The sequence below is a fragment of the Canis lupus genome, chromosome 14 (assembly GCF_011100685.1).
Source record: "Canis lupus familiaris isolate Mischka breed German Shepherd chromosome 14, alternate assembly UU_Cfam_GSD_1.0, whole genome shotgun sequence".
Classification (NCBI taxonomy): domain Eukaryota; kingdom Metazoa; phylum Chordata; class Mammalia; order Carnivora; family Canidae; genus Canis; species Canis lupus.
Window position 1 is genome coordinate 8,538,633 of NC_049235.1, and position 25,359 is coordinate 8,563,991.

The 25,359-nt window shown below is 42.7% G+C and overlaps 1 protein-coding gene and 1 pseudogene across 1 annotated transcript in view; one reads left to right on the plus strand and one right to left on the minus strand.

Annotated features, from left to right (window-relative positions):
* Positions 1-13,196, minus strand: part of SND1 (staphylococcal nuclease and tudor domain containing 1) — a 427,586-nt gene extending 414,390 nt beyond the window's left edge. Inside the window, exon 1 of the mRNA XM_038556610.1 lies at positions 12,883-13,196. Within this exon, the coding sequence (XP_038412538.1) occupies positions 12,883-12,960 (78 nt within the window). The 5' untranslated portion in view covers positions 12,961-13,196. The remainder of the gene's footprint in view (positions 1-12,882) is intronic.
* On the plus strand, positions 3,245-3,948 carry LOC119876969 (annotated as a pseudogene).
* Positions 13,197-25,359: the final 12,163 nt, after the last annotated feature.

Consider the following 25,359-nt stretch of genomic DNA (forward strand, 5'->3'; position numbering starts at 1 on the left):
TCTCTCTCCCTCTGCACCTCCCCCCCACTCACATGAGCACTCTCCTCAACAAATGTTTTAGGGGTGCCTGGGTGACTCAGCTTAAGCATCTGCCTTGGGCTCAGGTCATGATCCCAAGATCCTAGGATCAAGACCCACATGGAGCTCCATGCTCAGTGGAGAGTGTGCTTCTGCCTCTGCCCCAATCTCTCCCCATCCCCCAGCTTGTGGATATGGTCGTGCATTCTTGCACCCTCTCTCAAATAGTCTTAAAAAAAAAAAAAAAAAAGTTTTACTTTGAAGTGAAAAAACTGTTCTAGGGCAGCCCTGGTGGTGCAGCAGTTTAGCGGCGCCTGCAGCCCAGGGTATGATCCTGGAGACCCGAAATTGAGTCCCGCGTCGGGTTCCCTGCGTGGAGCCTGCTTCTCCCTCTGCCTGTGTCTCTGCCCCTCTCTCTCTCTCTCTCTCTGGGTTTCTCGTAAATATATAAGTTAAAAAAAAAAATTGTTCTAAATATGTCACTATATCAACCTCAAGTTTTGATGTGGATTTGGGCAGAGGTGGAGTTGAGGCGCTGGTGATTAAGGGTATGGGAGGAAGGGGATGAGATGCAACCTGGTCCTAAAGTACCAGAGGCTAGAGGGTTGCTGGGAGAATGGGGGTCAGGGAACCCAAGAGAGCCAAAACTTTTCCCAGTTGAGTTTCTGCCTAACTAGCCACCCATGTGCCATTGAACAACAACTAGTATTTACACACACACAACTGCAATCTTCCACGCGTTACCTAAATTTGTTTAATCCTTCCTAATCCTAATCTTTCCTAATACTTCAATAGCTAATATTGCTGAAGTTTAGAAGAGTTACACATTTGCCAATGCGCACGTTTCTGCCAGGTGTTCCCAGATTTCTAAATTTCATAGACAAGGCTCCCCTGTCCCCAAAATGTCCCATTACTCAGTTTTTATTTTTGCTAAGGATATTAAACAAAGGTTGTCACATTATTTATAAAATAAAGGATATTTTAGCAAAAGAAAAAGTAGTAAGAATATAAACTCAAAACTAAAGCCAGTTCTTTAAATTGAAAAACTTTAACAGCACAAGACCTGCCAGGTGTCTTTATTTCCCTCATTTTGCTCCAGCAGTTCCACTTTCATCCCCCTCTGACTTGAGGATTGATACGGAAACGGCTGGACTAAACCCAACTAATGGTCACTGAAATGTCACATGCGCTGGACACTGTGCTAAACATTTTCCATGCATTCTCTCAATCAGCCACAGCCTCACAAGGAGAGTGCTCTTATTACACCCATTTACACGCAAAGCTGCAACTTGAAGGGATAAAATTAACCTACTCATGGTCATATGGCTAGTAATCAGTGTTGCTAATGACTTGAACCACAGCCATTCCAGAAATCAGTTCTACCCCCAAGACACAAGTAATGTCTATTTCCCAATGCGGGGGTGGGGGGAAGTGGGGAGTGGGGTTAAAAAAAAAAAAAAAAACTGCCTTATGTGGTAAGTAAACCCTGTATATATCAGCATTTAATATTTACACATATATAAGAATGGACTCCTTTCCAAATCTCTTTCAATCGTTCCTATTAAATGAAGAAGAAAGTTCCAGTTTGGTGGCAGGAAGCCTTCAGCACATCTTCACAACTTGTTAAGCTTTCTTCAGAGCCCTCCACAAGATGCTGTACCTAGCTAGAATTTAATAACACTGTTTTCGTTGTGCATTTCTTAAGGTACTTTCAAGTTATGCCAAGTAACACTGGTTTTCCATTTCCAATAGTGAAAAAAACTTTGGTTTTTTTTTTTTTTTTTTTTAAGATTTTATTTATGTATTTGAGAGAGAGGGAGGCAGAAGACTAAGCAGGAAGCCTGATGTGGGGCTCAATCCCAGGACCCAGAGACCATGAGCTGAGCCAGCCAGGTGCTCCAAATTAAGTTTGCTTTAAAAATATTTCAATTTTTAAAATAGCTGATTGCTCAAAAGACTTTTGAACTAAAGACAAGTAGAGGCAGTGCTCCAGTGCTCAAACCATGGTAGGGGTTCACGCACATGTGAAGCCCAGGAAACCTGAGGTAAGCCATTACACCAAGGCTGGGCTCAGCACTTCACTGAAGACTACCAAGGCTGACTACCCTGGTTGTCTCTCTAAACAACTCTAAACATAGCAGGGTTTCCCCACACAGGATGTGGTCATGCTTACCACCTCCCATCTCCACCTTCTTATCCAAGAAGAAAAAGAAAAAAGAAAAGCTATGTGCCAGTCCACGGGAAAAAAGTCAAACCTCTCACATGAACTTGCCTTTCACCTCCTCATGCCATTTGCAGCTAGGTAGCTGCACACTTCCTTAGTCACACAGCTCTCTAGAACCCAGAGAAAGCAGATGAAGCTAAAGCTCAAGTAACCTACTCTCCTTTAAATACTAGGACCTTAAAACACCTGAGGATCTTCAAGCAATTAAAAAGTAGTTATTTTGTGATCCCCAGGCGGTTGGGCCCTGCCCTCTAATGAAGAGATAAAGTGGTTTTCAAGGATACTCTGATTGGAGAAACAGAAACCAAACGTGCAATAATTAATGAGTAATGAGAGGTTAACCTGTATTTTGCCCTGAATTTTACCTAAGATGGTATCTATAAGAAATAAACAGGTTAAGTGTACGTAAAACCACCCTACAACCACCAAAAACATTAAGTGATATGAAAAGGTACCAGCACTGCAATTCCAGGATGTATCTTATGGAAATGCCAACGCAAGAACACAAAGATGTAAAAAGCACATTAACTCAGTGTAGCAGTATTAGAACCATGAAAAACCAAAACATCAACAAATGGGTAAGTAAAAACACCCAAATGATAGAATACTCTTCAACCACTAAAGAATGAGGTAGGATCTATAATTATGACATTGATGATCGTCATTTTTTTTAAAAGTTGCAGGACAGTGGACACCTAGGTGGCTCGGATGGTTAGGTGTCTGCCTTTTCCTGGAACAGAGAGGGAGCCTGCTTCTCCCTCTCCCTCTACCGGTCCCCCTGTACAGTCCCCCTGCTCAGTCCCTCTGCTCCCCCTGCTCGTGTGTGTGTGTGTGTGTGTGTGTGTGTGTGTGTGTGTGTGTGTGTGTGTAATGTTAGGAAACACATTTCCTTAGGGGAATGAGTCCCCCTGCTCGTGTGTGTGTGTGTGTGTGTGTGTGTGTGTGTGTGTAAAGTTTAGAAACATTTCCTGAGGAGATGTGGCCGCCGCGGTGAGGAGAGCCATGGGTCAGGCGGCCAAGGTTTTACAGCTCTTTAAAACATTACACAGGACCAGACAACAGGTTTTTAAAAATGATACCAGGGATCCCTGGGTGGCGCAGCGGTTTGGCGCCTGCCTTTGGCCTAGGGCGCGATCCTGGAGACCCGGGATCGAATCCCACGTCGGGCTCCCGGTGCATGGAGCCTGCTTCTCCCTCTGCCTGTGTCTCTGCCTCTCCGTCTCTCTCTGTGTGACTATCATGAATAAATAAATAAAATCTTTAAAAAATAAAAAAAAAAAAATAAAAAAAAAAAATAAAAATGATACCAGAGCATTAGAAGCAGTCAGAATAAAGATAAATGAAGAATTTAAAAGTAATAAAAATGAAACTTCTCCCAAGAAAATAGAAGAGAATTGGTCCCTAGGAAAGAACTCCTTGTAGAAAATGTGCCATATTGTGATGCATCAACTCAGAAGCAATGAGTATAAAATCAAGTCTTTGTAGTTTTTAATCTTAAATATATAACACTGGCAAAAGTTTTAGAAATGCATATTTCAGAACTAGCTTCTTGAAAATGAATGAATTAAAGTCTCATAATTAAATTTCACATTAAGAGAACATTGTTGAAAACTGCAGAACATAGCTAAATATTTCTAAACAGCATTAGATAAGACATGTCATTTGTTTTGAAAATCAAACTTTATGAACTAAAATAAATGCTCAGGAGGTATGTCATATTCAAAAAACAAAAAACACAACAAAAAAAGAAAGAAACACATTTCCTTAGGGGAATGAGTCCCCCTGCTTGTGTGTGTGAGACACGTTTGGAAATACATTTCCTTAGGGGAATGAGAATGAATGACAGAAAATTGAGGGCTAAGGCCAGAGGGAGAGATATTTTTATATTTACTTTTATATACTTTTATACTATTTAAAATATTATGAGCAGGTATTAAGTCCAAAACTTAAATATTGGTAATTATTAAATTATTAATGCTGGTTGGCATTCACCTGAACTTTTTTTTTTTTTAATTTTTTATTTATTTATGGTAGTCACACACACAGAGAGAGGCAGAGACACAGGCAGAGGGAGAAGCAGGCTCCATGCACTGGGAGCCCGACATGGGATTCGATCCCGGGTCTCCAGGATCGCGCCCTGGGCCAAAGGCAGGCGCTAAACTGCTGCGCCACCCAGGGATCCCTCACCTGAACTTTTTGAAGAAATTTAGGGATGAACTAGAAAACTGCTGGTCAAAATGAGGAAAAGCCACTAGGGGAACTGTAGATGTGACCCTTAATCATAAGGACCTCGAAGACCTGAGAATTATAAGAAAATTTTATTTTCATATTAGACAAACTAGTGGAATAAAAAATAAAGACTAAGACCACCAGAGGTCACTCAGGGTTTTACTGATTATTTAAGAATGGGGCTTATAAACAAGAAACATGATAGAAGGTCCAAGTGTGTGGCTCCCAAGGATTACAAAAGCAGAAAAGTGATTAGCATAAAATCCTCATGTTTGTAGATGACACTAAAGACTTCACAGCAGTAATGTGCCAAGTTATTGGCGCCAAATTATAGAAAGATCTTGGGAATCTATGCAAATAGAAGAAAAAGTGGCAGATGAGTGTTAAAATGAGCATATGGCCTAAATCAGGCATAAAAACAACTTCTCAGCTGTCAGTTATGACCCAAGAATAGGATCTCAGATCACTGTAAATGGACCCTTGAGGACGGCAGCCCAATATTGAGCTACAGGTTAAAAGCAATGCAAAGTGTCCTGGGAGCCATCAAGACAAGCACTAAAAAGAAAGAGAAACTAGTATCCTCCCCTCATAAAATTCTGATGCACCCACCCCAACACATATTATGCTCCTTTTGTCATTTGTGTCCTGCCCCTTCAACTACATATAGAAAAGGAGTTAAACAAGATCAGTGGGTCTCAAATGCCAGTCCCTGAATAGATCCAAAAATGACTCTTGCAGAATCACCTAGGAGAGGCTTTTTTTTAAATACAGATTCCCAGGCTGCACTCACAGAGATTCTAATTCAATGCCTCTGAAAGGCCTTCTAGATGGTCCTGAAGCAATTATCTGTTCAAAAAAATTCACTGGACTGCTTCACTCTAAATCTACTCCCAGAAAGGATTCAAGAAAGCTTACAATAAAAAATAAACTCAAAAGAAAAGAAACCATGTGAGGAACTCCCAAGAATAGATTATGATTCCTATACTTGCACATTAAATGAAGTGGAAAAGATCTGCAAAAGACAATTAGGATGATCTAAAGGAAGAAGCTCCAGTCTTGAAGTGTGAAAAGCAGAACTCCGAACCCTACCAACCCCCCCAGATTCCTCCAATTAAGAGCAGGAGGAGAATAAACTCTCCCCATAACCTACAGGTTCCCAGAGTGCCCTTCTCATCCCCACCCTTCTCAATTCAAGACCTGTTGCCCCAGGAGAAAGTCAGGGTGTTCTGAAGCAGAGGTGAAACTGTATAAATAAAATCTGCTGGCATGTTCCTCTGGGTTCCAAACAAGCACTCCCACTAATCTATCCCGAGCCCAGGAACCTCCTAGCTCATTTCTATCCACCACCTTCAACCAACTCTGCTACCCAATCACTTAGTCTAATTCAAATTCTAACTTCCTCATCTTTTACACTATAAAAACCACATTTCATATTTCATCTGTCTCAAAAAAAAAAAAAGCAATGGAAAAAGAAAACATGTTTCATGCAAGATAAGCAGCAATTCAAAGTGAAGCCTACCATAAGGTAGATTTCTCAGTTTTGATTCATCATGCCTAAAAGACATGCAATAGAAGGTTTCTTATACAATCACAGCCTTTTTGAGACTGTTAAAAGCTTAAGAGACTGAGTTTACCACTTAAGAAAAAAAGAGCATCTTTGAGGTGAAATATCTTACCCCACATCACCCAAGTGGAGAATAGGAGCATCTGTAGAACTGCATCCCCTGAATCCTAGGCTAATCTCTCTTCTCTGCCAGGCGGTTCCCAGAGACAATGTTAATAAATTAGATTAATTAACTTGAGGCACAGATTCTCCAATCTTTACAATTCCTCCTCTTACACATTAGGTTAGTGTTATAAGACCATCCCAAGAAGACTATTTCCCATATGGAATCTAAAGCACCCCCAAATATGGTAAGGCATAAGAGAAGAGATAGTGCCTTAAAGAATCACTCATCATAAGCATATAAAGGGAAAATGCTCCAAGATCAGTTTATATTATAGATTGGACATCTCAAAAATGATATATGAAAACATCACCTAAATTTTCATTAGATTTTTACCTATAAGTTGTTTTACTTCCTAATTTTCAAAAAATGCCAACTGAAACCAATGTTTTTTTCCTAAACATTAGAGCTAAGTGTGAAAAACATTAGTTGTTTATCAATTGAGTCTCACTGAAATAAGTGAAATCCCACAACACTCCATCTGCATCAAATGTTCAAAGCCTGTAATTCTGCATTAATTTCTGCTGTAAAAACAAAAAGCATGTCAGTCTCCCAAGAAAGGAATTAGCAACAGAAACTGGGTGTCTATCCATTTCCAACAAGAAATAAGAGGAAAAGCTACCTACATAAGCCCCTTATGAGTTGAATCCCTTTACTTCATTCCTTGTCCCAGATAAGGCAAAGAATTGCCTACAATATTTAGCTATGTCATTTCTTGGAGAAATGAAATAAAATAAATCCAAAGACATCTACACACCCCATGCTAGAACCACACCTGTCAGCTGGACAGCTAGTCTACACTGATAAGTGAATACACAACAAGCCTTAGAACCTTCACTCATTTCCCAAATGTCACACTCCAAATAAACTGAGGCACAGACCCCAACAACCGTGTCCACTTATTACCAGCAGTGATCACCACCCAGCCTCAGGAGTCTCCCCTCATGTTAATAAGCCACACTATGTATGAGCTAGCTCCTTCCAGACCATTACTTTGAGCTCTCAAGTCTGCTACTTTGCTTTTCACCATTACTATCACTAAAGCTTGCTAGGTTAAAAAGTGTTGCCAGAGGCCAGAGCAGAACATTCCATGTAGTAGTAAAATGCGAACAAAAGTTAGCAAAAACAAGGACAAATTCTACATACAATTTGACTCTCATTAATAAGCCTGCTCTTGGCATTTATCTTTTCAGCTAAGTACCCTCCATCCACTGAAAGGTGGTTACCTTAAGAATACTCAGGACTGGCTGACAGGAAGTTAAAAAACCTTAGTCTTGGCCCTGTAAGAAACATGAATATGACCAAGAGCAAGTATTTTTATCAGTTTCTCACTGTTTACACTGAGCTAATGTCAGCTATTGATCTTACTGGGGTACCAGAACAGCAACCACCTCTACTGCTTTTTGGCCTTCTATCATCCTAAAACCCATATTATTTATGTAGAACACTGAACTTGAAGGCGTTAAAGAGCTACTATAAAAACACTGAAGACAGGGATGTCTGGATGGCTCAATGGTTGAGCCTCTGACTCCGGGCTTGATTCCACGGTCCTGGGATGGAGTACTGCACCAGGCTCCCTGCATGGAGCCTGCTTCTCCCTCTGCCGTCTCTGCCTCTGTGTGTGTGTGTGTCTCTCTTATAAATAAATAATAAATAAAATCTTTAAAAAAAATTGAAGATAAACATTAATGGGGACCCTACACCTTTTGTACTTGCTGTTCCCTCTATGAAGAACACACTTTCCCTATGGCTGGTTCTTTGCTGTCCATCAGATCTCAGCACAAATGCTGAGAGAAGCCTTTCCTAACACCTGATCTAAGAAAGCCACTCCTTTTCTTACTCCCAACCACTCTATCCCATTTCCCTGAAATCACCATAATACCATGCTTATTGCTTGTTTACGTTTTTGTTGTCTGTCTCCTCCATAAACCATAAGGGCAGGAATCTGATCTACTTTTTACCACTGTTTCTCCAACATCCACACAAAGCTGAACACTGCAGATGATCAATAAAATCTGTTCAAGAAAGGAAGTATGATTGCTCATCATTCTGTATCATTAGTTAGTACACTGCAGCAGCCACTGTGAGCATTGACTAGAGCCAGCTGGATGCTTCCTTTTCATACAGAAAAAAAAAGAAAAAAAACATTTCAGATACAGTAGAAATTTAGTTCTTTTCTGCTCCTTTACTTACGATCTTGACCATGCTCACCTGCTGAGAAGGGAGCAGTTTTAAGACTCCAGGGAAAAGCCTTCCATCCTATTCTACCTAGTTCTTTGCAAATGGCTCTACTAAAATACTGTTATTTGGCTACCTTGTCCCTGTGAGTAGTAGCATAACAGTATTTTAATTAGGTTAGAAAAGATGTTTTCTTCTTTCAGTCTGCATGAGCTTAGTGCACATAGGAAGGAACAGATCAATGGACTACTACTCTTCATCCCTACTATACTCTGGAAAGACACAGACTTCTTAGTTCAGAAAACTAAGAAACGTTAAGCTATAATAACCTAAATTACAGGTAGCAGTTCCTACAATCTGCACACTAGAGAAATTTCCACTAAGCTACTCATCAGGAAGCCTACATCCCACTTTAGAACAACCTGGCAGCACAATTCCTGTCGAAGGAGGAAACTGTGGCCATCTCCTCCTTTTAATGCCCCTGTACCTTAATCACCCAGTGAGAATTCTGGTTCTTAGAATAAAATCAAAGACTGGCAGAGGGATTCCTTTCTCCTTTAGGCAATTAAATGGGGTGGAGTGAAATGAACTGAGATTTGGCATTGTCCTCCCTTTGGCCTATCTTATCCATAAGCAGGATAAGATATGCTGCTTCCAGAGCTGCTTCTGAAAAGCATCAAAGATTCAAGAACTGTGGTAGAGTCATTCTGCTGTTCTGAAAGCAACCTACATGGCTCCTGCTTAAAAAGACACACAAACACACAGAGTTAGAATGGGAATCAGAGTGAAGACATAGAAAAGGGCTCTATCCCCCAAAATAGAAAGTAAGTTAAGTGTGTAGGACCAAAAAAAAAAAAAAAAAAAAAAGTGTGTAGGACCAGAGAAAACAGCCATTTCTAACTAAGTAGGGTGACCAAATTTCATACTAAGTACCCCAAGACTTCTACCAACCTCATCTAATACATGCTAGTAACAATCTGTTGTGGCTAAAGAAAGTCTAGCAAATTATTCAAAAAAATCCAGAGTTAAAATCTTTCAGAGTTTTGAGAAGATAGCATCTGATTTGACAGAGACATTTACTTTTTCCAGGTTATATTTCATCTGCCCACACTCTTGCCAGTCTCATCCCAACTCAGGAAATAAAAACCCACCTTCAGTTTTTCCATCATCCTCACTGCCTTTTCACTAACAGAACAGCTCCAAAATGCTTTTGTCAACTTACTGCCCACTTCCTCCTTAAACACATTCCAGAACCAACTCTGTTTCTGTCCCTTTGCTCCCACTCTCAAAAGCAGACACAGACTCTACCTTCACCATCATTTTTTAAAACTGGTCCAATGCAAAGATTTTTCACAACTTGATTTCGAGTTCTTTCTTCTTCAAACTTAAAAAAAGTAAGAGAACTTACTAGATTAGAAGACAGAGACCAGGGATCCCTGGGTGGCGCAGCAGTTTAGCGCCTGCCTTTGGCCCAGGGCACGATCCTAGAGACCTGGGATCGAATCCCACGTCGGGCTCCCGGTGCATGGAGCCTGCTTCTCCCTCTGCCTGTGTCTCTGCCTCTCTCTCTCTTTCTGTGTGACTATCATAAATAAATAAAAATTAAAAAAAAAAAAAAAGAAGACAGAGACCAGAAAAAACACGCATCTTCCATGGCTCTGTAATTTGATTTCTGCTCTCCAAAAAAGAGGAAGGACTATTCCTCTTCACTGTAGCAAAGCTCATCCCTATACCGTTTCATATCTGCAGCTCAGCCTGGGTCTAGGCAAATATGGAGGGCTCGCCCTGAAAAGCACACCTCCAGGTTCTACCCCTCTCCTAAAAGGAGAGGCAACTATTTCCTTCTCACTTTCTGTCACAGAGCTCCAGCTTCCTTTGTAAAGTTCTTACAAAGCAGTTCCTAGTACCACTGGAAATGATTACTCTCCAAGAAAATACAACTTTGCTTAGCAGAAGAGCTTCACACAGAGCAATTTGTCAGTGGTCGATTTTTCATTCCAGACAAGGCTTCTATGCCTGGCACCAATCTGCCTGTCACCCTGCAGTTCACCTGGCTTCCCTCCCCTAACCCCTACCTGCAATTCACCCACCTATCCCTGCAGTTTGGCCACAAAGAAAAGCAGTATAGACTACTCAATGGCTAAATTTTCAAAGCTTCCTCCCAGATTCAAATGTGTCTTCCACACCACACTCCTATGCACATAATGACCATAAGCACCAAATGAAATCACTCACCACAATAACAGCTCAAGGATAAGACAAGGAGTAACATCTAATCTTTCCTCAACTTGATTACAGTCAGTTTCACTTTCCTGCAATTTTGTGGTCATGCATCACTGGTCCCACCCTCCACATTATAAAGTCATGCCCTGAAGGGAGAAGCAGCATAGCATGATGTCTGTGGTAGACAGGCCTAGGTTCAAGTCCCAGCTCTGCTTTTTATTGCCAGTAAAAAGTGCCTGTCCTTGGGTGAACTATTCTTCCTAAACCTTAGATTACACAGCTCTAAACTGTAGCCAATAATGCTACTTGTTAGCTGTTATAAGTGAAATAATATAAACAGAATACTCAGCACATGACCCTTAATAAATGATTGTTGATATTCAGTATCCATAGGGGTTAATCCATGGGCTTGGTCACTTCACAGAATCCAGATGTCCTAGAAGCCTCTAGCACTGACAGAAGCCTCATTCCACTCCTACCTCACTAATGAGAGGGACCTTTAAGAAAAAAAATCAAGCAAAATTCAAGCCTTGGGACCACTGCGTGGCTCAGTCAGTGAAGTGTCTGCCTTCAGCTCAGGTCCTAGTCCCGAGGGTCCTGGGATAGAGCCCTGAGTCTGGCTCCCAGCTCAGCGTGAAGCCTGCTTCTCTATCTGCTACACCCCCTAATTGTGCGCTCGCTTTCTCTCCTTCAGATAAATAAAATCTTAAAAAAAAAAAAAAAAAAAAAAGATTCGAGCCTCAGTGAAGGAAAAAATTCAGAAAGATCCACTCAAAAAAAAAAAAAAAAAAAAAAAGATCCACTCAATGCTGCCAATCCCACTACTGAACCACCAAGCAATGCTGTGTCCTTATGGTGGAGGGAAAAATCAGTGCAAATGAAAAAAAACTAATATAAGAGGAGCTACTCATGGGTCAGATCAATAAAGAGGCAAAAATATGTGGACCTTGGAAATTCCCTTCTCACTCAGCTTCTAATAAATTCTGAATTTCCATTTACGTATAAAGTGGAAAAGCAATACTGAAAACCCTGAGAATCTCAGCTGGTGGCAGAATATTACCTAAGAAATAAATACATGAGAATTAGGCTGGAGAAAAAAAAAAATCTCAAAAATTCACATACACACAAGCTAAAGAACATCTTAACCCTGACAGACAATGAGCCAAGAAAACAGAATGTTTTTTTTTTTTAAACTTTCTGCAACTGCAAAAAACTTGTGGAGCTTTGGGAGACAATGTCATAAATGGTATTTGCTGTTCCAGAAGAAAGTCAGTACTGAAGTTTGAAATGTCTTAAAGTAATCAGTCTGCAGTCATCACAACTGGGAAATCTATTAACAATCAAGAAACATCAAGTTCCAAGATTTGGGAGGGTTGGGGAGAGAACAGAGGTGACAAGTGATAAAGAGAATTTATACTACAAAATTATCATGGAGCTGGAGGATAAATTATTTTAAAAAATTAGTCATAGGGTTTCAAATTCAAAATTCAAAAATGGAGGGAATGGAGGGATAAAATCAGGCAGAATCTAGTATTAGGGCCAGAGACTGGGAATCCGAACCCGGACCCTGATCCTGGCCCCAATCCAAGCCACCACGTGATGACCTTAGGCAAGTCACTGCTCTCTTCAAACCAGTCTCCTCGTGTGTACGGGGTGAAGGAACAGTAATGATCGCTAAGATTCCTACTGGCCTAGCATTTAAGGGTCAAAAAGGGGGGGGGGGGTGCATAAATCCTAAACTTCCGGGACTACACACTTGACAGAAGTGGTAGAGAGAAAAAGACGGAATATGAGGGCCAAAGAGCGAGAAAACTTGGGAGTAAGTAAGTGAGCGTCTGTAGAAACTGAAAAGCTTCAAGATGGCCAAGTGCTCTTGGTTTCAGGGAAGAGCGGATGTCAGGATCTCGAAAAGCTGCACACTGCCCAGCAGATGTCAATGGACAGAAGAACGGGGGATGGGAGGGCAGATAGCAACTTATTACCTCCGTTAATCAATCAAGTGACCAATCTGTCTGGGTAACAGCAGACCCAAATGCCGCGACTACGGAAATCACCGTGACCCCTGCTGCCGGGGTGGGGGGGGGGGGGGGAAGCAAAGTACCGAGGGCAGTTTGTGTCGGGTTCCGTCTAAGAAGAGAATTCCGAGAATGGGTGAAAAGTGAGGAAAGAGAGAAAGGGGATCTGGGAGACCAGGCAGACTGGCGGAAGGAGAAGAGGAGCCAGCGCCAAAACCCGCCCGGAATCGGGCGGTGGTGGGGTCAGTGTCCCGGGCCCCGCTCTCACCATCTTGACGATGCCCCGCTGCACGGTGGGGACCGCGGGTCCCCCGGAGGTGCCGCCGCTCTGCGCGGAGGAGGCCATGTGTAGAGATGGAAAGGCAGCAAGTAAGGAGGTGGGCCGGCCTGGAGGTGTCAGTGAGGGTGTCGGTGCTCGTGGGAGGCCGCCGCGGCAGGGAGCTGGCAAGCGACGGGTTTCGGGCAGTGGACGGCACGGACTCGCCGGGCGCTCACAGGAGCAGCAGCGGGACTGGGAACGAAAGAGGAGACGCGTTCTCCACCGCCGCCACACGTTCTACTCGCCGCGCAAGCGTGCCAGAGCGCCACCGCCCTCCGGCCAATTAGCGCCCAGAGCCCGCCGGATCTCAAGCCAATAGGCACCCTGCTCGCGGAGCCCCGCCCTTTAGCCCCCAAACGGGGGGCAAGCTCCAGGAAGCGCTGAAAGAGCTGATTTGCGGCGACGGGCTAAGCTTGGGGCGGGACTTCCGGGGCAGCCGTAGTAGGTAGTGTCGGGAGGTGTAGTGGGAAGGAAAGGACACGTCAGCATCTGGCCGCGGGGCGCGGGGGGCCATGGGAGCCCCGGGGGCGGGGCCCGTCTCGCCCTCCAGCCTCGCCCCGCGCGTGGCGCCCCGCCCCGTGGGCCAGGGAGAGCCCACGTGGACGGCGGGGTTCCGAGAGGGAGCATCCAGATCGGGGAGTTCCGAGTACCGGCTGCACACCTAATTCCGACATTTTACCTCAGCTAAAAGTGTGAGGAGAAGTTGGAAAAGTCTGAGCATCGCGAAACCTACGGATGTTGGCGTTGACAGGCAACACGGTCGGGCGCCCTCCTGTAGTGGGGAGAGTATCTCGTTTGTGTTGCGGGTGTCTAGCACTCATAAGCCTCTCGATTAATGTTCGTCGTTGGGAGAAATAATCTCGTAGGGGGTGGTGTGCCCTGTGCACGGCGGAGAATGACCCTCGTTTTCAGGCTCTTCCTAGCTTCGCCCAGGAAGTTAGGGAAAGCCTTGGTACACACTCTCCCCGGGCCTGGAGGAGACATTCCCGACACCTCTAGTGATGAGCCACACGCCCCCAACCACCTGACCCCAACCCGGTACCTGATCCTAATCTCTTTTGAATAAAGAGATTGGGGGAGGGGGTGCAGAGCCTGGGCGTACAACTAGAGACTACTAGTATTTGTTCTGTGCCACTACGTGGAGCCAAGGACCTTTCCTTTAAGCCATTTAATCTTAATCTTCAAATCGGGCTCTACACTGAGGACGCTACTTGCTCTGTAGCTCTTTTTGAGAAGAGGTTGTCCATGCTTTCACACTTTACATAGGCCAGGGTCATGTTTTGGGGGTCAGCATCTTCCTAGATCCTTAGGGCTGCCCCTTGCATCCCATTAATTTGCCACTCTTCAAAAAATAAATAAAAGGGGATCCCTGGGTGGCGCAGCGGTTTGGCGCCTGCCTTTGGCCCAGGGCGCGATCCTGGAGACCCGGGATCGAATCCCACGTCGGGCTTCTGGTGCATGGAGCCTGCTTCTCCCTCTGCCTGTGTCTCTGCCTCTCTCTCTCTCTCTCTCTCTCTCTGTGACTATCATAAATAATAAATAAAATAAAATAAAAAGAAGTTTAAATAAATAAATAAATAAATAAATAAAAGCAAGCTTTGTGAAGGTTCATTCCACCTGATTTATAACACTCCCTATTTCATTAAGGTTGTTGGCTTCTCTGCCTCAACTGCCACCTTATCATTCCTTGAAATAAACACCTGGTGCCCATTTCTTCTCCACTCACTGAATGACCCTGAATGGCTTAAATATTTATGAACCTGACTTACCCAGTACCCTGGGGTCTCAATACCTTGGCCTCATCTTCAGTGAGCTTAACCTCTGTGCCAGTTTAGCCACCCTCTTCAGTACAGATGAAGTATGGGAACTGTTTGATGGCTGAAATTGTAAACTCCAGATCCTTCATTCTCTGATCTTAATTGCTGTCCTTTCTCCCTTCTCAGTCAGCTCTTTCTTTTATACCTTCTATAGTTATCTATTGCTTCATAACAATTTACCCCTAAATTTAGGTATTAAGCAGTGAACATTTATTATCCCACGTTTGTCAGGAATCTCTGCATGGCTTAGCTGAAAGCCTTTACCTACAGGTCTCTCTGGGGTAGCTTACATGATAGCTGGTTTCCATCAGAGCAGGCAGATCAGAGAGAGCAAGAGAGGACAAGCAAACCAGTCTTTTTGAACCTAATCTCAGAAGTAACATCCCACTGCTTTGGCCACATGCTATTCATTAGAAAAGTCTTTCGGTAAGTCGGCCCCCTCAAGGGGAGAGGATTACACAAGGGCAAGAATACTAAGAGGCAGGATCACTGATCACTGAGGACCATCTTAGAGGCTGCCAATCACACACTATTCTTTGGCTTTACATAGAATTCAAAGTCCCTGACCCTCTCTATAATCAGTTATCATCTGCTTTCTCCTGGATCCTTGGTTAGACTCTCTTACTTGTGCCCTCTCTTCTCAGGATCCTCATCTCTAATCCCTGTTGTCTTCCATTGGACCTACCTGTCAAAACTCCAATTCTACATCTCTCTGCCTTCTCCAAACCTGTCACTTAGCTAGAGAAAACACTCGACTGTTCAGGTTGGTTCCATGGTGAATTTGTGGGCCCTCACATATTGCCTGGAGTTCTTCTGTTTCCTCAGCCACTTTGGTCACTGAGTCTGGTTGTTGTTGTTTAATTAACTTTATTTTTTTAGAGAGGTTTTAGGTTCAAAGCAATATTGAGGGGGAAGGAACAGAGATTTCCCGTAGACTCCAGACATATGCATAGCTTCCCCTGTTATAAACATCCCTCATCAGAGTGGTTCACTTTCTACAGTTGATGAACCTATATTGACACATAATAATCACCCAAAGTCCATAATTTGCATTAGGGGTCACTCTTGATGTTGTACATTCTATGCATTTGAACAAATGTGTAACATGTATCTACCATTATGGTATCATACAGGGTAGTTTCACTGCTCTAAAAATCAGTTATTCTCTGGGCAGAGGGAGGACGCAAAAAATATATATATATTAAAAATAAAATAAAGTCAGTCTGTTTAAACCTGTGTTTCCTTTTAACTCCAATTCCACTGGCTCCCACACTCTCAAATAGTGATAGGCCTTCTCAGAGAGATAATAAAAGCCATTAAGAACTCTCTTCACTTCCCACCACCAAATCTGAAAACTTACCTTCCTTCTCACTCCTCTTCTTCTCCCTTGTTACCAAGAAAAAACATCCTCCTACTGCTTAGGCCAACCCCTCCATCTATGTTCTGGATCCACCGCCTCCTCCTTGTCAAGGACTCTCCTTTTTTTTTTTTTTCAAGATTTTATTTTTAAGTAATCTCCACACCCAATGAGGCCTTGAACTCACAATCTCGAGATCAAGAGTTGCAAGCTCCTTGACTGAGCCAGCCAGGTGCCCCAAGGACTTTCCTCATAGATAATTCCCTCTCCTGTTGTTATATCCTCTCCGTTTATCCTGGATTCTTTTTTTTTTTTTTTAAGATTTTATTTATTCATTCATGAGAGACACACAGAGAGAGGCAGAGACTCAGGTAAAGGTAGAAGCAGGCTCCCTGTGGGGAGCCCCGTGTGGGACTCCATCCAGACCTGGGATCAGGCCCTGAGCCCAAGGCAGATGCACAATCACTGAGCCACCCAGGAGTCCCTATCCTGGATTCTTCTTATTAGCATTTAAATATTCTCAAATTTCTTGCATACTGCAAATAAATAAATCTTTCCTTTATTCCACATCCCTCTTTCAACAGCTCTCCTCCTCCCTTCACAGGCAAACCCTCTCAGTGAAATTCTTTATGTTTGTTGCCTCCCACATCCTCACCCTGCATTCAATCTTCAGCACACTACACTCACTTTTGCTCTTTATCAGTTTACTGAAACTCTTTTCTCCAAGGTCAATACTGACCTCATCACTACATTCAGTGGACACTTTGCACACTTCACTTTGCTGAGCCATTTGTAAAATTTGATATTTGTTCTTCGAAATGCCTTTTTCCTTCCCTTGTTCCTTGTATTCCTCCCATCTATCTAGCTGCTCCTCCTTATCTACATTGTGAATGACACTTCTTTAGCTTGCACTCAATATTGACGTTCCTCTGGGTCCTTCTCAAAGCACCTTCCTTTCTTATTTGAAACATTCTTCCAAAGACATCTTAACCACCCCCCTGGCTGCATGCTGAGGATTCCCAAATATAGGTACATATAACCCCTGTCAAAATCTCTCTTGAGCTCTAAATCCTATGTTCAAAAATACTCTGGATGTTTGCCCATGGTTGTCACCTTGGGAATTCAAATTCAACATATCTCACAAAGAACTCTGTGTCTTTCCTCCCAAAACTGCTTTTGCCTAGTGTATGTCATAGTTCAGATAATGACACCAAAAGTTACCCAGTTGCAAGCCAGAAATCTGGAGATCATTAGTGACTCCACCTCTTACTCATTTCCCACTTCTTAGTCAACCTCTGAAATCTGTTAGATCCACAGGGGCACAGCCAAGCATACATGCCCTGGAAACAGACCACCTGAGTTCACATCCCAACACTGTATTACCTTGAGCAAGTTATATAGTATCTCTATTTGATGGAAGTCTCTTCTGTAAAATAAATATGATAATAGGACCTACCTCAGGATCCCTGGGTGGCTCAGGGATCCCTGGGTGGCTCAGCGGTTTAGTGCCTGCCTTTGGCCCAGGGCGTGATCCTGGAGTCCCGGGATTGAGTGCCGCATCGGGCTCCCTGCGTGGAGCCTGCTTCTCTCTCTGCCTATGTCTCTGAGTCTCCCTCTCTCTGTCTCTCATGAATAAATAAAATATTTTTTTAAAAAAATAGGACCTACCGGGGATCCCTGGGTGGCGCAGCGGTTTAGCGCCTGCCTTTGGCCCAGGGCGCGATCCTGGAGACCCGGGATCGAATCCCACGTCGGGCTCCCGGTGCATGGAGCCTGCTTCTCCCTCTGCCTGTGTCTCTGCCTCTCTCTCTCTCTCTCTCTCTCTCTCTGTATGACTATCATAAATAAATAAATAAATAAAAATTAAAAAAAAAAATAGGACCTACCTCCTAGGGTTGTTCTGGTCTTGAGGATTATGTAAATTAGCATATGTTAAACACATAGAACACTATGTGGATCATCTATGTGTTAACTTTTTTATGATTATTATTAAATATCTCCTATTGCTTAAACTTGGCATACTTTTACTTGGACTGCTGCAAGGTCTTATAATAGGGCTCCCCAATACCATGCTTCCTTCCCTACACCCTATCCATTCTTCCTACTGCAGCCAAAGGGACATTTCTTTTTTTTTTTTTTTACAAGATTTATTTTTTTTACCTGAGAGAGCGTGCATGTGTGAGGCAGAGGGAAAGAGAGAGAAAGCAGCAGACTCCCTGCTGAGCACAGAGCCCAAAGAAGGCTTGATGTGGGGCTTGATTCGGGGCTAGATTCAAAGCTCTATCCCAAAACCCTGAGATCACAACCCAAGCCAAAATCAAGAGTTGGACACTTAACCAAATGAGCCACCCAGGGCCTCCAAAGTGACATTTCTAAAATGCAGATCTGCTCATGTCTCTCTTCTTCTCAACTCCCTCCTGTGATTTCTTCACACCAGGTCTCCTCTCACAGTTTTAGCCTTCAAACAGCTATAGGGGCCAAGTAAACTTGGTTTTGATCTTTCAAGAAAACACTCCTTTGCCTTCAGGCCTGTTTGCATACTTTTGTGTCTGCCTGGATCACTCTTTCTACTCCTTTGTCCTCCTCTCCACCCCCAGTCACTTCACAGGGCTACCACCTCCCCATTCTTCAATTTCCCACTTAGAAATCACAGTGCCTCCCTTGAAAGGCATTGAGAAGAGTGACAGATTTAGTTCTCTTTCTTCCTATTTTTGGTCTATCAAAGTACTTATCAGATTGAAACATATTGTCTCTTTGCCCTCTAAAAGGTCATCAAACTCAGTCTGATTTATTTACAGTAGAATTCCCAGCCCAATGTCTGATCAGTCAATATTTGTTAATAAAGAAATGAGAGAAAAGTATTGTCATACACATTTTACCTATAAGGAGCTGGAGACTCATGTAGGATGTTTGTTGAGGTCACAGAGCTAGTAAGTAGCAGAGAAAGGATTTGACACAATTCTTGTGACTCTAAAGCTCATGATCACTTTGCCTTTATAGGGAGGAAAGAGATTTTGATCCTCCTTAGAAGTAGATTCCAGTCACTTCTATGCCCAGGCAGCATCAGACCAGAGGGGGTAAACTGAGTGTTGAGCAGGTGTAGAGGTGAGAAAGCCCCACCTCCTCTCAAGAAGTTGATCCAGGAGCATTTGCTGGTTTGGAAACATGGTGGAGATTGCATCTCTGGTTTCTCTCAGTGGAATACAGTAAGAACTGTAGCTCCTGATCCTAATTATACACCCCAATCCCTTGCTTGGAACTAGACCTGGGGTGCCAAAACTGCCTTTCTTGGTTTATATAGCAGCTTCCTGGAGAAGGATCAAAGCTCAGATGCATGTGAATGGGGTAAAAAGCCAGAATACAAACTTTCTTACCTCCAAGAGCCCCTACTCCCACCTCCCCTCAGAAACCATACCTGCTGTAAGATGTCTCTAGGTGGCCCTGTCCCTAGACAGGGGTCAGGCATTTTATATCAAGGGTCCCTGTATATGTTTAATTTTAAAAGGATCTATGTTTGTGCATTTTATGTATACTGGCATGATTTTGAAAATGTATGTAATCTTATAATATTTACCAATGATTTATTTACAAGCTATTTACTGAAATAAGTGGAGCTGCTTACAAAAAAGACAGAGAGATAAAAAAGAGATACTTTGAAGTCCTTAGAGGTGACTCCTTATGTGTGGTTGAGAACACACACCACACACACACACACACACATACACACAGGTGTCTATCTTGTCTATCTCTAGACCAGATTCATTTAACCAAACAAAATACCCTGCTTCCTGTATTCCTTTGGGAGCAATTTTTTAAATTTAATTTATTTATTTTAGAAGGCAAGAGAGAGTGAGAAAGAGAGCACAAGCAGGGGGAGAGAGGGGTAGAGAGAGAGGAAGAAGCCGACTCCCCACTGATCAGAGAACCCTACCCAGGGCTCAATCCCAGGACCCTGAGATCATAACCAGAGCTGAAGGCAGATGTTTAGCCAACTGAGCCACCCAGGTACCCACTTTGAGAGCAAACTTAAGAAATATATCCCTGGTAGTAATAATAAGCAAAACATATTGAACCCTAAACATGTACACTAAACAGACTTTGTGCTAAATGCTTTCAACTGCATTACATAATTTAATTCTTAGACCAGCCCTATGAAATATACATAATCAATCTCTCTCTACAAAGGACAGTAATGCTTAAAAAGGTAAGCAAGCAACTCTAGGTCAATAGCTAATAGGGATCGTGTCAAAATTTAAACCCAGAACTTTCTTTTTTTTTAAGATTTTATTTATTTATTCATAAGAGATACAGAGAGAAAGAGAGAGAGAGAGAGGCAGAAAGAGATACAGGCAGAGGGAGAAGTAGGCTTCCCTCAAGCAGCCTGATGTGGGACTCGATCCTGGACCCCTGGACCCTGAGATCACGTCCTGAGCTGAAGGCAGACGCTCAACTGCTGAGCCCCCCAGGCATCCCTAAACCCAGAACTTTCTGACTGGGGTCTGCTCTGAACTATTTGGCTAGCCTGCTTCCAAGGTGGCCACGCATGCCTTCCTCACTCTAGATCTGCACTTTTAGGACCTAGAAGCTGGACAAAGCTAGTAAGCTTCCTTGAGGGAGAACACTCAGCACTGGAGTAACTCCTGTCTCCATTCTCCTTGACCCACCTCCAACATCAACCCATCCCTGCACTGTTAACCTGGTGTTTTTTCTAAAAGGTCAATCTCAGTCATACAGAATTTCTTCTCCACACTGCAGTGCCCCCCTTCCTGCTTCAGGGTAGTTTCAACTCCATCCAGTAGCACACAAGGCCCTTACCATCTGGCCCTGGCCTACTTTTCCTCCTTATCTTCCTTTTCTCCTCCTCCTTGTTTTTTAAGGTTTTTTTTTTTTTTCCTGTGGACTGAATAGTGTCTCCCCCAGATTTCTATGCTGAGGCCCAAACCCCAGTGTGTCTGTATTTGGAGACAGGGCCTTTATGGAAGAAATTAAGGTTACACAAAGTCATAAGAGTAAAACCCTCATCTCACAGGATTGGTGTCCTTATAAGAAGAGGAAGAGACCAGATCTCTTTCTTTTTTTCCCCTGCAGTTGTACAGAGGAAAGGCCATGTGAGGACGTGGTAAGAAGATGACCATCTGCAAGTCAGAAAGAGAGTTCTCTCCAGAACATCCCTGACACCTTGATCTTGGACTTCTAGCCTCCAGAGCTAGGAGAACATGTTTCTGTTTTTTAAGCCATCCACTGTGTAGCTTGTTGTTATGGCAGTCCACACTGACTAACACAAAGTTTCACTGTATATCTGCTTAAAAGAAAAGCCTCACAAACACAAATTGTCCAGATTAGCCCTGATCAGAAGAACCTTCTAAGATGACAGAACTGCTCTGCCCAACACAGTAGACCAACTACATTTGGCTGATGAGTACTTAAAACTTGGCTAGTACAACTGAAGGATTGAATTTTTCATGTTATTTAATTTTAATTAATTTAAGTTTAAATAACCCCATGAGGCTAGTGACTAATGTATTACACAGCACCAGTCTAGGTGATTAAACTTGAGTCTTGATTAAACTTGAATATCTAATACCATAATTTTCTATATAAGTTTTTAAATTAAGAGATTTCTATATTCCTCGTGTAGTCCAAACTTGATTAAAATGCATGACAGCGTAAGGCATCATTTTAAAAAAACTTAAGAAACAACAAAATAAATGTATAACATTAAAAGTGGAACTTCTGGGGATCCCTGGGTAGCTCAGCGGTTTAGTGCCTGCCTTTGGCCCGGGACGCGATCCTGGAGTCCCAGGATCGAGTCCCACATCGGGCTCCCGGCAATGGAGCCTGCTTCTCCCTCCTGCTGTGTCTCTGCCTCTCTCTCTCTTTCTACGTCTATCATAAATAAATAAATAAATAAATCTTTAAAAAAATAAAATAAAAACAAAATAAAAGTGGAACTTTTATTATCTTTGCAATAAAAAAAGAAAAGGAACAATTTATCCTGTGCTTGAGACTTAGACATTATTTCTCAAATCCTTAAAAAAAAAAAAAGAAAAAGAACCTTAGAACAAAATTTGTATCAACCTAAGAAAGATAATGCATTCTTCCCAATTTGCTATATCTATATAGTAAGTCAACATAAAGGATTTATAAAGGTGTCAGATGCATTTATGCAACTATATGATTATTTGGACAATGGTTTCAAAACTCTTAGTTAACAGATGAACTTTGTATCCTGTCCTGTTGTCATTTGATGGCAAGACCAACCTTAATTCCATTCTCTCAAATGTTATTAGTCAATGAATCTGGGTTCTCAGTACCCTTAGATAATTGTATATTGATTTTCTTCTGCTACAGCCATCATTTTAACTGCCATCAAGTTTTGTCACCTTGGACCCTCCCTGCCATACTCAAACCCCTGAGAAAGAAAGCAGGAGGAAAGCTCCAGCCAGTGGTGCCATCTTTATCACAGGGAAGCATGTTGCTCTGAATCTCTTGTCCTCTATGCAAATTGAGATGATCAAGCTAGTATGGAACCTAAGGATTCCTTTTTCTCGATCCCCAGAATCCTGAAGTCGCTGGCTAGCAAACTCAAGAGTTAGGAACATTTGAGCAAATAATAGCAAACTACATGAACCATGGGTTAAGTGTATATTTTTCTTTCACAGATCAAGAAGTTGGAGACATTTGTTTATAGGCTTAACCATCTCAGGATGGACATCTTTGTGATCCTCTTAGCTTTTCCCTTGTGGTTGCAAAATAGCTGCTTAAGCTCCAGATACTAGAAAAGGAAGAAGAAGAAGGCAAGAAAAAAGAGAAACAGCAGTACCAGAAATATCTGCCCATTTTTATTTGGAAAGCAAAAGCCTTCCCAGAAGTCCCTGACCTAGGCCTCACCTTGCTGCAGGGGAGGCTGAGAAGGCCTTTAGATTGACAAGGGAGAAGGATTCCAGAATGAGTGCTGAGGCGGCTTGAGCATTGGGTGTCTTCTTTGCTTCTGGCCCTGGACTGCCCTTCCTAGAACTCTGGCCTATTTCTCAGCCTCATTCCATTTCTCAAGGGAGAATATTGTCCCCTCATTCTTTCCAGACTAAAAAAGGCTAAAGCAGTAAACCCATGTTTCATCTCTGCTGTGTCTGGACTCTAGCCCTCCCTATAACCTTCCCTACTAAAATCCCTGCCTCTGTGGAGTGGAGGGAACATTCTCTGCCTTCTCTGCCTGTGGAAAAGCCTTCTATTTGCTGTGGGACAGAACCACATGTTGCATTGCCCTGTGTTGCTCACTGCAGCCCCAGCAGCTCTACTGCACTGGAAAACTCAGTCTAAATATACCCAGGGCCCAATTCCCTCCATGTAGGTTGCCCTTCCACTCAGTGCAGATACAGCTTTTCCTATAAAATCTTCTGAGACACCTGCAATTAGAAGTGACTTCCACCTCCTCTGTATCCCCAGGGCCCTTGGGTTCTACCTTTCCAGTTTTGCGTACTATACTCTTCCTGTGTCATAGCTATTTGTGTAACAGTTGAAGGAGGCTGTGATCTTTTTGATAACAGCCTCCTATGAGTCTTGTTAGTTTTTGTGTTCCCTATATGCAGGGCATTGCCTTGTAAAGAATGTAGCTCTTCAGTAAGTATATTATAAATTAAATTGAAGTATTCAGTCTCTTTGAATGATTGAGATGGCTTATTTACTTTCTCTTTTCTTCTCATATTTCCATCATGTGTTTTTTGTGTGTGTGTTTTCTGGAAACAAACTGAGAATGTTGGGGTATTTTAGGTGGAAGATGGGGATTATAGGTGGTTATCAGCAGTGGACATAAGACAGTTCTTCTGAGGCATGAATTTTATCTGTGTCTTCACCTCTTCTTGAACCCTGGCAACCACATTCACCTTAACTTTAATTTGTCCCTTGTCTTAGATATGATAGGCCAGTTGCTGAAACAAAAGAACTAACAATTTTTCAGTGACTTAAATAATAGAGAGGTATAATTCTCTCACAGAACAACCCAGTCACACAGTTATCCAAAGGCCCAGGTTAGTTGCAGCTAGTCCATCCATTAACAGGGACTCTAAGAGAACTGTCCTTTAAAGTCAAGAGCAAAGGAAGAGGGATCATGTAATGATGCAGAAACATTTTGTGGAAGAGAAGAAAAACAATGAGATGGTCACATTGGACAATCTCAATATTCTGCATGAAGTTAAGAGAATTTAGGTATCAGAAGACAGGATGAATCCCTGCAGAAGCCATGACCCCAGGTTTGAAGATGAAGCCCTTTCCAGGTAGTCTGTGGCCTGGAATAGCCAGAAGCTGATCCAAACCCGCTCAGGACTCTGGGGTGGTTTGACATAGTCCCCACCAGGACAGCCAGTGTCAGCTGTTAGAGTTGAGGGGTCAGAGCAACAAAGAGGAAGCATGGCAAGAGGTTAGGATCGGAGTGAGAGGTGACAGTGGGGAATGTAGGGGCAAGATGAGGTGAAGAGAACTGGGCCCTGGGCTTAGGGAACAGAGACAAGGTAGCTGGAGTGTGTGGGGGTTGGAGCTGCCAGTGTTAAATGACCAGAGTCCAGGCACGTGTGTCATCTGCTGGGGGTGAAAGAGTAGGGGTGGAGCTGAGGCAAGGGGACAGGGTTCCGGTGGTAGCTTGAAGGGACTCATGGTCTGAGTCTGCTCAAGGTGAATTTCAGGATGATCTAGGCATCTTTTTTCAGGTGCCCTTTTCTGAATTTCCTCTAGCTTAACTCATTCAAAGGATAGCTATTTCAAGTAAAAGTACATCCTATTTCAGCCACATTCCATATAAATGCCACAGAGACATTTTGATGTCAGAAAATCACTTCTCTTTCCTCTTTACCCAAGTCTTTGTTTCACATACTTGAGAGTGGTATAAATTCCAATAAGAAATGATTTTATGAAAAGGCAAGATAATTCTAAAATTACACTACACCCTGTTGTTCAGCAGAGAGCAGTTAATAGAGTTTGCTCTCTTAAGAGTACTTCAGAGGACAGGATGTTGCTTTATGCTGCAATTGAAACAGGCTAAACGACCATCAAGTTCTGTGATGTTTACATGCTTTTTTTTTTTTTTTTTTTTTTTTTAAATCTCTTTTCTCAATACAAGGCCTTTGAACAGTTTCTGTCTGGAATTCTGTCCCTGCAACAAGGAATGAAATGGACAGGATCTCTGCCTTCTGGGAGCTTATATTCTGATATCAGAAAATCAGGATGGGATGATTATGATGGCTGAACTTTAAATTTGGA